Source organism: Carcharhinus amblyrhynchos, chromosome 11, assembly GCF_965287045.1.
Source record: "Carcharhinus amblyrhynchos chromosome 11, sCarAmb.v2.hapA, whole genome shotgun sequence".
In the NCBI taxonomy this organism is placed as follows: Eukaryota; Metazoa; Chordata; class Chondrichthyes; order Carcharhiniformes; family Carcharhinidae; genus Carcharhinus; species Carcharhinus amblyrhynchos.
The window spans coordinates 49,599,454-49,613,651 of NC_137334.1; the positions used below are offsets into that span (position 1 = coordinate 49,599,454).

Consider the following 14,198-nt stretch of genomic DNA (forward strand, 5'->3'; position numbering starts at 1 on the left):
AGCTTGTTTTTCAGACTGTACAGGAATTGATTCAGGGATCTCAAACGTGGAAAAGTTTATCATCATGCGATATGGGGAGGGAGGCTAGGATACTCTTGCGTCGGCAGATTTGCGGGGTTCGCGCAAGCATTTGTGCCCCGCTAGCAGCTCTCAGTGCCAGATTTCTGGTGGCATCTGCTTCCTGCTGGAGATTCAGCTCCATCCTGTTAGGTGCTAGCTTCACATTCAAGGAGTAAACATGGATAAATGTGTGTCTTAACCAAAACTTTCAATCCTCGCCATTTGCAAATGAACTTACTACAGCGTACATGATAATAGAGAACAGCAGCAAGGATCAGTAAGAAAAATATTTGTGAGTGAGCAGTAGCTTTTGAGGGTGTGAGTATAAGATCATAAGAAATAGGAACATTAATAGGCCATTTGGCCCATGGAGTCTGCTCTGCCATTCAGTAAGATTGTAGCCTTAATACCATTTTTCTGCCTGTGCCCCATAACCCTTGATCTCCTTGTCAATCAAAAATCTGTCAAACTCAAGACGGAATATGTTCAATGACAAAGCATGCACTGCACTCTGTGATAGAGATTTGCGAAGACTCACACCTACAGAAAGGAAATTCAGTGAAGATTTCTCTGCTGACGTGCAGACAGTGCACAAAATGGGAGAGAGGTTTCAACAGGTTTAAGGTTGGATCCAGTTGGTTGAGGCAAAAGTGTGAGAGATGCGAAGGAGATTTTTGCCATGGCACACGTGATGACACCACTGAATCTCTTACTGTTCAGCAGTCGGATCCTGAAGATAATGCTATGAAATTGGCAAATTGTGTCACTGATCATCATGCCAATTCAGCACGGTGGCACCGTGTTTAACATTGCTGTCTCACAATGCCAGGGACCTGGGGACGATCCCTGGCTTGGGTCACTGTGGGAGCCTGCACGTTCTCCCAGTGTCTGCGTAGATTTCCTTCGGGTGCTACAGTTTGGTCCCACAGTCTAAATAACGTGCTGGTTAGGTGCATTGGCCACGCTAAATTCTCCCTCAGTGTGCCCGAACAGGCGGCAGAATGTTGCGGCTGGAGGATTTTCGCAATAACTTAATTGCAGTGTTAACGTAAGCCTACTTGTGACTAATAAATAAACATGAAACAATTTCTCTTGGCAAACCCCACTATTCAAGGCAGTGAGAACCTCCTTTCCATTCTGAAATTCCTCCACCCACATCTCTGTAGCTGTAGCTGAGAAAACACAGAGCCTACAGGAAATTTTCTTGCCTCCAGATGTCCTTCTGTCGTTTAACATCATTACTTCCCAACTTTGGTTACAAAATGCCCATCCAATTTAAGCTACTGCAGGTTCTTATGGGCTTGAAGCAATGCCAACTTTCCTGCTTCCTATTGGTGAGTTGGCTATGGGACAAATGTTTCATGACGGCAGCTTGTCTCTGAAAAACTAACGGAGGTCTGTGAATTGCCAAGGAAGACTTATCAATTCTTCTGGGAACCTAGTGCTCTTATTCAGCCCACCTTCTTCCGATTAAACTAAATTCAATCACATTGACTCCAAGGCTTCTGGTATTCAGCAAAAACTGCAGCACATTTACATATATCAAAAAATACACTAAGTAACATTTAACAACAATTTAATAAATTAACCTTTTCAAAGTAGCCTTAAAGCAATAAAGTGCTCTCAGAAATGCTAAAGACTCCAATAATCAAAGGAATATTTGCTGAATTAAATGTAAGTACATGAAGAAAGTGCATTCTATCTTGCTAAATGATATTAGGAAATTTGAAGAACAGCAGGCCATGATGCTTGGGAGTCACTTAACTATTCCAGACTATTCTTGACTGTGCGTGTTATGCAATTACATTTGTTTTACTGGTCATTTCCTTCACAAAGTACTGCATTATTTTAGAAAGAGAATTAGGACCTACAATCAGTACTAACATACAGAATGTAAGATACTGCTAAATATTAATGATTTAAGACCTTTCATGGTAGATATGAGATGAGGTATCATTCTTACCTGAGCTACTTCTTCAAAATCGTCGTGCCTCTTCTGGAGAGCACGGGCTCTATGAAGTGACTTTCCAACCCCAGTGTGTTTACTTAGAAATGCTTCCCCATGGTTTTCAATCCAGTCTAAAACCTGTATTTTTTAAAAAAAAGTGAAGATACTCAAGCAACATGATTAGCAGAAATAAATCACTGTAGTGCATAATATTGCAATCTTTTTAACATATTAATGCTGCTTGATTAGGAAGATGTTTTGATGAACTCACCAAAGAACATGTAATTGAGGAAAATTTCTGACTGAGAATAGCAACTTGTATGAAGCACCAGCTAATTGGATCTCTTGAAAAATTATAAGTCAACTAGCATGCTGTTCACTACAGAATAGGAAGAGAAATATCTGGAGATTGTTGCTGTATTGTTAGGTTCCTTTAACCATTTAATACCTGTTTCACTCAAATCTCATACATGGACCTATTCTCTCCAAATCATTGATAGTGTCTCCAATTGTCCTGATAACAGGGTAAAATAGTGTAACGAGACAATGGCAAAATGTTAAAAGTCCTTTTTTGATGACTTCTGACATTGGTTCTGTCCCATGCTTCAATGAGATCCTCCTTGTCACAGGAAGGCAGCAGAGTAACATTAGCACAGAACCTTATTTTAGGTTTTACATGTCAAAAAATGTTTAAAAGTAAATGAACAAACAATATCTGACATATAAATACGTATTTTTCATAGTTTTAAACATCACTAACTGTTCATAAAGTAGAAAATAATACATTGCAACAGCATTGACAGTATCATCATAATTATTTTTCATATAATTGTTTCATTAATTTTTTCTTCATTATCTACGAAAGTTGTCTGTCTTAGCAGACTTGGACTGGATTTTTGCCATGGAGGCAGAAGCTCAAGTCGGGAAATCTCCCAACTCCACAGACCTGTCTGCATGGAAACAACCCTTGCATGTTTGATTTTCACTCAGGGGGTTGAGGTGAGATTAATTTTGACCTGATGCCCTGGAGGCAGTTTGGAGGTGTCCATGGCGGAAGGCAAGTGACGAAGTTGGTGCATTAAAAAGCCCGCTTTGGTTCTCTGAGACCTTGATTTTGTTTTACAAAAGGCTGTTAGGCCCCCTAGCCATCATACCTGCATCCACTCCACATCCCTGCTCATGCCTCCCAATGCCATCTTATGTCAATATGCCCTGTGCCATCTTCATTCCAGCTCTGTAGCCACTCACCCAGTTTTCACTATGGGCAGACCTCAGGAGCCACGTTCAGATAAAAAATAAACTTCTAATAACATAAGAGAACTCTCACTCATATGCATTTGATGCTGAAAAGATCCCTTCTTCATGAACTCATTCAAAGATGTTAAATACCTTCAAGTAGTCAATGTGTTTTAAAAACAAATAAACTTTTATTCACTATCCACATCAAAGACTCTTAATTCTTTAATAGCCCTTAAAGCTGTCAATCAAAATGTGAACTCAGTTCCCCTGCTACAATAATTAGTTGTTCAGGTTTTGAAACATAGCGAACAATTCATGATGGGCTCAACAATAACAACGTCCCTTGGGAAATGTCAACAAAGTAGCCTATTAAAGCTGTGGAAACAGATGCCGATGGTCTGTTAATCAATGCAGTCCAGCAGCGGACATTGTTTACTGACAGCCACAGCCTTTTTTCATTATTAACGGGCTGGGGATTTGAATAACATTAGAGCTTTATACTTAAACAGAACTTATCTTTAAGAGTGTTTACACCCCCTCCATAAATTTATGATGCCTCTACTGCGGGTTAAGTCCCCAGAAGAGTGAAAATAGGATCTGTTTTAACTCGGTACTAATTCAAAGTGGCTCTGCTGAGTTTGGATTTCTTGCCTGCGTTACTCACAGACCACCCTTTTCTCCCTACCTGCTGGAAACTGGGACAGAATTCTTGAATCTGCATCCTGACCATCATTCTTAAATGCTTCCAGAGTTGGCCTCGCTCCCCAAAAAGATGGTCCATTGTCTCCTCAAAGATTTCAGTTGAATATCATCTTGAAGTTTTAAAACTAAGCTCATTTATTTGAAAAGTGGAAGACTGATGAAGATTGATGAAGCCCTCTAAAACTGTAAGTGCAGCTTCATGAAATTAAATGTCAGTCTGTTCAATTCTAAAAGCTGTCATTCAACGACACATATCTGAAAACATCACACAGCATTCTTTTGTTTGTATAAAGTGGGTCGTGTTCTTCATTAAATAGTTATTAGAAGACAACCGAACAAGAGTCAAGTTTATCAAGTTGACTATTATATCTGTGAGAAGATGTTCCTTAACACCTTATAAGACAGAAAAAGCCAATAGCAATCTATATCTTAAATAAAAATGTTCCTTTTTAGTCATGATGGAAAAAGGAGACAGTGCAGAAATTAATGGCATTCAAATGGAGCCATAGGGCATTCACAAAAAATAGATAGAATCAGAGAAAAAGGGGTTAAACTTGAATAGGGTGACAGATTTTTATTAATAGAGGTTGACAAAGAAGAAAATGCAGAGGTATAGTAATCATGAGCTGGGAAAAGGAATATTCTGTACCTCTGGACCTTCAGGCCAATGAAATCACGAAGGAAAGTGCCATATGTAAAAGTCACAACATTTTCACAATCAATAAAGCACCATCAATGAAAAATTAGGAGCAGGAGTAAGCCATTTGTCTAGCTCTCAAGCCTGCTCTGCCATTATAAGCTCTTAAGTTCATAAGATATAGGGGCAGAATGAGTCCAGTTGGCTCATTGAGTCTGCTCCTCCATTCATTGTGCTCCTCATCCCCATTTTCCAGCATTCTTCCCATAACCTTCCAACCCATTATCAATGCTATGTGCTTGGTGGTTCAGCGGTAGAATTTTCACCTGCCACACAGGAGGCCTGGGTTTGCTTCCCAGCCTATGCAAAGCCCCTTCTTTTGGGTGGTACGATGGCACAGTGGTTAGCAGTGCTGCCTCACAGCGCCAGTCCCAAGTTCAAGTCTAGCCTGGGTTACTGTCTGTGTGGAGTTTGTATATTCTCCTTGGGTCTGCGTGGGTTTCCTCCGGATGTTCTGGATCCTCCCACAATCCAAAGATGTGTGGGTTAGGTGGATTGGTTGTGCTAAATTGTCCTTTAGTGTCAGGGGGACTGGCTACTGTAAATGTATAGGGTTATAGCGATGGGGCCTGGGTGGGCCCCATCAATGGGCCGAAAGGCCTCCTTCTGCACTGTGGTGATTCTACAATTCAACTCAATAAGACTGTGACTGATCTGTTAGTGACTTCAACTTTACTTTTCTGTCTGTCCCCCATAACCCTTCCAAGCGTGGGGTGGAATGGGAGGTCGTGCGAAGGGAGGCATGTGAGCTTACTCTGTCCTCTCCAATTTGAGGAGGTTCAGGGGCAGTACAGATTCCCAACTTTTGCAATCAGTAGGTGTACATAAAAATGAAATGGAAGGCCAGGAATGAAAATAGTATTGTTCGATTTGTGTGCGTCCACTATAGATTCAAACTGAATTGTATGCAGTGGGAAAACTCCAGGAAATCTAGGAACAGAGCAATGTCAATGGAGGTCTGAAATAGTCACTGCCTCTTTTCTCTGTCTGGTGCATGGTGAGTGCTGATTCCCTAAGCACATAACATGAGAGAAAAACTTCTGTGTTCCCTGTATTAAATCCTGGGAGTGGGGAGGAAATACTCCGGCCTCCCTGCGAAGTGTTTCCAGCGGCAGGAGGCACTGTGCCAATTGTTGGCAGTGGGATCTTCCGGTCCCGCCCAGAAGGTCCCATCGACATGTCCAGCTGGCAAATTCTGGCCCCTATTTCCACTGTGCTATCAAACTATAAAAGACTTTCTACAAGAAATATATGCTGCAGTTTATCCTCTGCTTAAATATCTCAATACAATAGATTTTTACCAAAGAGTAGGGGTTGTTTATAGATCAACATGGCAGCCATTCTGCCCCAGTGATTTCCATATTCAGCAAGAGATGAATGCAGTTAATCTGCATTAATAGGTTGAAGAGGAAATGTTGGGTTGGATACAAAAGAAAATTCCTTCTTTTCTTCAAAAGTGCCATGGGTTCTTTAACATCCACTTGAATCACCAGAACAGACAAGCCCTTGGTTTAATGACACATCTGTAATTGGCACTGAAAATAAAGCACATTCCTTCAGTTTTGCAATAAAATGCCATCCCTTTAATGGTAAAGGTACCTTACTTTCTATTTTAGCTAATATACTGGTACTCTCTTTTGATGTGTACAGTAAGAAGTCTCACAACACCAGGTATCATGACACTCACCTGATGAAGGAGCAGTGCTCCAAAAGCTTGTGATACCAAATAAACCTGTTAGACTTTAACCTGCTGTCATGAAACTTCTTACTGTGCCCACCACAGTCCAACGCCATATCTTGATGTGTATTGGTTATCTAAATGTGGTGATTGTCCATTTAAGGATGACCTAAGGGACAAATCAGGGAGCAGGGAGGGAGATCACCCTGATGAGCTCAGGTTTCTATTCCAGAACCTTCTGGGAAGCTGGTTGTAGCCAGAAGGCTGCAAGCCTCTTGTATAGCCTTTATCTGTAAATAAACAGTTCATTGTCTTTCCCTTAATTGGTGAACAAGAATTATTACATGGAATGAACTTTTATTTCTTAAAGCAAAAGGGCACGGAGTGAATTAGTTAATGCCTTGCAAAACTGAATATCCAAACAATTAATCCTAGTTTTACAAATGGAGTTTTTCTTTTAACTGTCTGATGGAATAAGAACAGCATCACACCTGAGCTCTGAGATCCATTGCAAAATTAACTGGCTGGTCTTGTTTCACAATTTGGTTTTGCAATATCTTTAGATGCCCTTCCTAATCCTCTTCAGTCTGTCACCCACCAACTTCCTGATTTCATTAATAGAATTACTATTGAAATCTTTTAATTATTAGACTGAAATCAGGTGAAGCACAACTTCAAACAGGAAGCCCATGGTTAGTCAACTAAATAGATGGGGCTTCATTTTGAAGGAATACATTCGCTTACTGGATTTCAGAAGAATGAAGGGAAATCTTATAGAAACATATAAGAATATGAAGGGAGTAGATAAGACAGAAGCAGAGAAGTTGTTTCCACTGGCGGGTGAAACTGGAACTAGGCGGCATAGCGTCAAAATAAGGAGAAGAGCTGTAGGACTGAGTTGAGGAGAAACTTCTTCACACAAAGGGTTGTGAATCTGGAATTCCCTGCTCAGTGAAGCAGTTGAGGCCACCTCATTGAATGTTTTTAAGGCAAGGATTGATAAATTTTTGAACAGTAAAAGAATTAAGGGTTATGGTGAGCGGGTGCTTAAGTGCAGCTGAGTCCACAAAAAGATCAGCCATGATCTTATTTAATGGCGGAGCAGGCTCAAGGGGCCAAATGGCCTACTCCTGCTCCTAGTTCTTATGACAAATGCTTAGCGATGGTTTGTAATTGCAGTGATTAAAGTTGTCCCAGCTCCGGTCCTTAGTATGTGCTGAGATTGTTCATTTCAATCAGAGCGGCAGAAAGGACATTGAAATGGTCCTCTCTGTTTCAGGTTGGCAACACTGATGGCAGAATGAAATGGCTGGGGGCAAATCAACCAGTGTGACCACCACTTATGATTGCTAATCAGTTGACTCTTCCGAAAAGTACAGGTGTGGGGACAATGCATGATGCTTAGAGGAAACAAAAATAGTCCACCTGTGTTCAGCACTTCAGGAATATGGGGAGAAAAATAGGGTAAAAATTTAAAGAACAATCAATTTTCACTTTAGGAAATAATACAAAATGAAGACTGTTGATTATAGAGCCACATAGTGGTTGTTTATGGATTACTTAGGGAAATGTTCCAATGGGTGGCATTTTACTGCAATCACTTTGCACCCAAATCCTGCGGCCATTGTTTTAAAATAGAATTCAATGAACTAGCTAATGTCTGCCTAAAAACACAGAAATATTACCAAAAGATGCGCATCAGAAAAATAATCCCTTTGGAGAATGAAAGAAATTATCATAATGGCAAGCATAACGATCTAAATGTCTATAAGTATACTTTCAATTTTTTAGTTACTTCTGCAGCCCAAGACTCTGCAGTGTTACCATTATCCTCGTACTACAATTAGTGTCAGTGGGCAGTGGGTTCAGATATTTTGAAAATTAATCTGGATCTCACAACTCTGTCTCTGGTAAATTTTAAACAGTTAGTGAGGTATTAATGATAATACAAGAACTCATAAAATTGTGCCCAGAACCTCTATTGTATGAGTTTAAAATTGTGATCCTCAAGTGTAGAGACATGAGATTATGACCCATGAGAATTCCCCAACCCGAGGCCCAAGTGCATCACTTTCTCCAGTTTCTCTTATTCTCTATCTGAGCTTACCCTGCTCGAGGCCCCCTCTGCTCCCTCAACCACAGTCCCACTCAGTTGCTAATAACCCAGTTTCTCTTCCTGGCTCCTATTGTTACTTTTTCACTTGCCATGGTATCAGTAAAACTTGGGTAAATTACTTTTTCCACCTCTATTCATATTACTTCATGTCAAGTTTAAAATTAAAGGAACATTGAGGATTTCTAAAGTGAACCTTTAAAAATACAATGCAGTATTACGTTAGAATCGATTACCTTTTCTGAAGATATTGACTCCCTCTCTCCTTTTCAAAGTTATTATTACCTTGTCCTAAAATAAACACCTTTGATTCCCCTTTCTTTATTAATCACAATCTTATGCTGAACTTCCACTCCGCTATCCAAAGCTAGTGAAGAAGTTGTCACCTTCTAAGTCTATGCCTATCTTCATCATGAATCTATTTTTAATCTCTCCAATCCAGTAACCATCCCAGCCAAGGCACTGAAATGAACCTAATATAAATCACAAAGACATCCTATTTTCACTTTCTCCGTCATCTTTCTTGACTTCTCTGCAGCTTTCAACATAGTCAACATTATTTTCCTCAAAGGCCTCTCATCCATAGCACAGAATGACTACCCTCACATGGTTTTACACTTTACAACCCTATCATATTATCATAGCCAGAACACCTTTAGCAATTACTCCTCTTGTCTTCCCCATAGTGTTACCTCTGGAGTCCCATAGGAATTTATTCTGAGTCCCTTTATCTTCCTCAACTACATTTTGGTTCCTCAAGATATAATTCAAAGGCATAGGGTGGGATTTTCCATCCATGCTCACTCCAAGGTTGAAAAATCCTGAGGTCAATGGACCTTTGCATGGTCCATGTCCCACCCGCTACAATTCCCATGGCAGGTGGAATGGGAAAATTCCACTCATTGCGTCAGGTTTAACACGTCTACCGTTTTTCCAGTACCTCACTCAAACTGTCAATGTTGTCACTGCCTAACATCCACTCCTGGATGAGCTTCAACTTACTTCAGCTAAATGTTGGAAGATGTAGACATTTCATCTTTGGTCCCTTCCACAAACTCTAAATCTTCTCCACCTTTCCCAGCCACTGTCCCTTGGTAAGATGCTGTTTTAAAGAGTCATTGCAGATTTGATCGACTGAATGGCCTCCTTTTGTACTGTAGGGGTTTTATGGTTCCCTGGTAATGTCACTATCTCTGCTCCTGTTTGGGAGCTTGACTGGGACTCACTTTGTGCTAGGGGCACACATGGGGCAGAATTTGTAAGGAGCATCCAGAAGGACTTCTTGAAACAGTATGTAGATAGTCCAGTATGTAGATAGGGAATGGGCCATACTGGACCTGGTATTGGGGAATGAGCCTGGCTAGGTGATTGATGTTTCAGTAGGGGAGTAATTCGGGAACAGTGACCACAATTCAGTAAGCTTTAAGGTACAGATGGATAAAGATAAGCATAGTCCTCAAGTTAAGGTGCTAAATTGGAGGAAGGCTAATTACAGCAATATTAGGCAGGAACTGAAGAGTGTAGATTGGGGCCAAATGTTTGAGGACAAATCAACATCTGGCATGTGGGCAGCTTTCAAGTGCAAGTTGACAGGGGTTCAGGACTGGCACCTTCCTGTAAGGATGAAGGATAAGTATGGCAAGATTTGGTAACTTGGATAATGAGGGATATTGTGAGCCTTGTCAAAGAGGGAAAGGAAGCATTTGTTTAGGCTAGGAGGCTGGGCACATATGAAACCAATGTGAAATACAAGGAAAGAAGAAAGAAACTTTAAGCAAGGAGAAAGGAGGGCTAAAAGGGGTCACAAAAAATCATTATCCAGCAGGATCAAGGAAAATCCCAAGACATTTCATACATTTATAAAGAGCAAGAGAGTAGCCAGGGAGAGGGTTGGCCCACTCAAGGACAGGGGAGAGAATCTATGCGCGGAGCCAGGGGAAATGAGCGAATTATTAAATGAGTACTTTGCGTCAGTATTCACCAAAGAGAAAGACTTGGTGGATGATGAGTCTGGGGAAGGGTGTGTAAGTAGTTTGATTCATGTTGAGATCAAAAAGGAGGTGGTATTGGGGTTCTTGAGAAACATCAAGGTAGACAAGTCTCCAGGGCCTGATGGGATATACCCTAGAATACTGAGAGAGGCAAGGGAGGAAATTGCTGGGGCCTTGAGAGAAATCTTTGTATCCTCACTGGCTACAGGGAAGGTCCAAGAGGATTGGAGAATAGCCAATATTGTTCTTTTATTTAAGAAGATAATTACAGGCCAGATAGCCTTATATCAGTGGGTCTGGAAATTATTGGAGCGGGTTCTTCAAGACAGGATTTACTCCCACTTGGAAATAAGTGGATCTATTAGTGAGAGGCAACATGGTTTTGTGAAGGGGAGGTCGGGTCTCACTAACTTGATTGAGTTTTTCAAGGAAGTGACAAATATGATTGTAGGGCAGTGGATGTTATCTACATGGACTTCAGTGAAGCCTTTGATAAGAACCCTCATGGCAGACGGTGCAGAAGGTGAAGCTGCATGGTATCAGAGGCGAGCTGACAAGGTGCATTTGGAACTGGCTCGGTCATAGAAGACAGAGGGTAGCAGTGGAAGTAGATGTTTCTGAATGGAGGGCTGTGACAAATGGCATTCCTCAGGGATCAATGCTGGGACCTTTGCTATTTGTAATATATATAAATGATTTAGAGGAAAATGTAACTGGTTTGATTAGTAAGTTTGTGGACAACACAGATTGGTGGATTTGTGGATAGCGATGAGGACCATCAGAAGATATAGCAAGATATAGATCGATGGCAGGTGGAGTTTAATCCAGACAAAATTCAGGTATTGCATTTTGGAAGTTCTAATACAGATAGGAAATATACAGTAAATGGCAGAACCCTTAAAAGTATTGATAGGCAGAGAAATCTGGATGTACAGGTACACAGGTCACTGAAAGTGGCAACGCAAGTCGAAAAGGTAGTCAAGAAGGCATACGGCATGCCTGCCTTCATTGGCCAGAGTATTGAGTTTAAAAATTAGCAAGCCATGTTGCACTTTATAGATCCTTAGTTAGGCCACATTTGGATTAGTGTTCAATTCTGGTCGCCACACTACCAGAAAGATATGGAGACTTTGGATAGGATACAGAAAAGATTTATCAGGATGCTGCCTGGTATGGAGAGGGATTAGCTATGAGGAGAGGTTGGAGAAACTTGGTTTGTTCTCACTGGAATGACGGAGATTGAGGGGCGACCTGATTGAAGTCTACAAGAATATGAGGGGCATGGACAGAGTGGATAGTCAGAAGCTTTTTCCCAGGATGGAAGAGTCAATTACTAGGGGGCATAGGTTTAAGGTGCAAGGGGCAAGGTTTAAAAGAGATGTATGAGGCAAGTTTTTTTTTTACACAGAAGGTGATTGGTGCCTGGAACTCGCTGCCCGTGGAGGTAGTGGAAGCAGATACAACAGTAACTTTTCAGGAGCGTCTGGACAAAAACATGAATAGGATGGGAATAGAGGGATATGGTCCCCAGAAGGATAGGGGGTTTTTGTTCAGTCAGGCAGCATGGTCAGTGCAGGCTTGGAGGGCTGAAGAATCTATTCTTGTGCTGTAATTTTCTTTGTTCTTTATTCTCTGTCCAGCTGCTGCCTTGAATTTGGCTCCTTCAGACTCGACTATTTGAATGCTCTCCTGTTAGACTTCCATCCTCCACCCTCCATAAACTTCAGTTTATCCACAAAACTGCTGTTAATGTTAACCCATACCAAAACCTAATCAGCAATCACCCCTATGCTGACTGACCTGTAGTGGATCTTAGTTCATCCTGTAGCTCAAATGTAAAGTTCAAATTCTCATGTTTATCATTTCATGATCTTTCCCTTCTTTCTGGGTTTCCAAGAACTCTGTACTACTGCAATACTAGTCCCTCGTGCATAATCCACTCCCTTTGTTCCCCCCTTGGTGGCCATTCCTTCAGCTATCCAGGTGTAGAAGTTTGGAATTGCATCTCTAAACTTGTCTGCCTTTACATTTCTCTCTCCTCCTGTAAGATCCTTCTAAAAACATATCTCTTTGACCAAGTCTTAGCTCCTCCTTCTTTGGCTTGAGTCAATTTCTGTCTGGTATTGTTTCCACATGTTGTAATATGCCTTTAAGGGTTTGCAATATGACATCACAAAAAAGAAAGTGTGTCATGTAATCTAGTTTAGTTTTTATTTAGACCAGTGCAGAACACAACAGCCCTGTCACTGATGTCATGAAGTTTTCTATCTGTGTATATATGTTCTCATGTGCCTAGCTTGAATAAATGAACCCACACAGTATTTACACAATCCCTTACGAGTAATTAGTGCCTTTTATCATTATAAAAATACAACACTGTGATGTACTTAGAGAGTTTTGCTATGTTAAAGGTGCTGAAGAAATGCAAGATGTTGGTGTTGAGCAGATGTAGGAGATTGTTTCATAGCTGTCTCATCTCTTTCATATGTGGTAAAGTGAATACGAGCACCATTACTAGCGCTCTATGGTTCCGCATTTGAATATAATGTTATTCTATAAACTCTCATTGCATATCAAATTTATGCAACAAGTCCTGAAATTCTGTCACAAGTGGTATAAATGCCACTCCTCAATTATGTCATTCAGTTAGGTACCAATGACTTTACATTGTGACCGTTCATGGTGAACTTCGAGAACACAGTCTCATTATTGTAGGCACTGATCAGAGAAACTCAAAGGCTTATGGAGAATTCTTAATTGCTGCTTACAGATTAACATACTTGCCAATACATCTCACATATATATCCCACAAACCAATGCTGATGACTCCTGTGATGACACAAACGTCTGAAAGAGTATGAAAGAGTTCAGCAAAGAAATCTTCAAAATAGGGGCTTGAGCTTCTTTGAAAATCAATAGAAAAGCTGAAGTATGGCAATTGCAGGAGACTGTTTGGGTTTTGAAATGCAATCACTACTATGTGTCTTACCTGGCTTGCCATAGTCATGTGACCTTTGCCATACAGGAAGCCTGGGGGCAGCCATGATATTTTCAATTCAATAAAGATGCCATACTAGGAACATAGTGGTCTTAGAGTTCATATCATGATGTAGGAAGTAGAGCTACAGTTTTGAAAAGCTGGAACATAAGTCATAGCTACTGAAAGACAAGAATGTTCCAGCCTGCTAAAAACTGCCGCAGAAAAAAGAAACAAGATAAGGAAAAGCTTAACACAAAGCGAAGGCTGCAAGTAAAATTAGGTGAGACAAAAATTGCTGTAAATTTTCCACTCCCAGTCCCTGTTGAAATGAAAGGTGATGTGTAACAGAACTGGCATTATTCCCACTTGCAATGGCAAAACTATTTAATTAACAAACCAGAGCTGATACAAATAGTAACACTTTTAACACTGCTGAAGTGGGGATAAGGAGAGACTGCTACAAATTGTGTTCCACCTCAAATCTTTCCAAAAAAAAAACAGAAAAAAAGGTGACAAAAGATTTGAGGCCATGAAGGTGCATTTTCATAGAATTCCTACAGTACAGAAGAAGGCCATTCAACCTATTGAGTCTGCACCAACCACAATCCCATGCAGGCCCTACATATTTACCCTTCCAATCCCCCGGACACTAGGGTCACTGAGCATGGCCTGTCAATCTAACCTGCACATCTTTGGACTGTGGGAGGAAACTGGAGCACCTGGAGAAAACCCATGCAGACATGGGGAGAATGTTCAGACTCTACACAGACAGTAACCCAAGCTGGGAATT

The 14,198-nt window shown here is 40.8% G+C and overlaps 1 protein-coding gene across 3 annotated transcripts in view; it reads right to left on the minus strand.

Annotated features, from left to right (window-relative positions):
* kalrna (kalirin RhoGEF kinase a) overlaps positions 1–14,198 on the minus strand; it is a 754,589-nt gene that overhangs the window by 312,928 nt on the left and 427,463 nt on the right. For all 3 annotated transcript variants that reach the window (XM_080199056.1, XM_080199055.1, XM_080199058.1), the window contains exon 10: positions 2,024–2,146. In XM_080199056.1, coding sequence (XP_080055182.1) covers positions 2,024–2,146 — 123 coding nt within the window. The remainder of the gene's footprint in view (positions 1–2,023; positions 2,147–14,198) is intronic.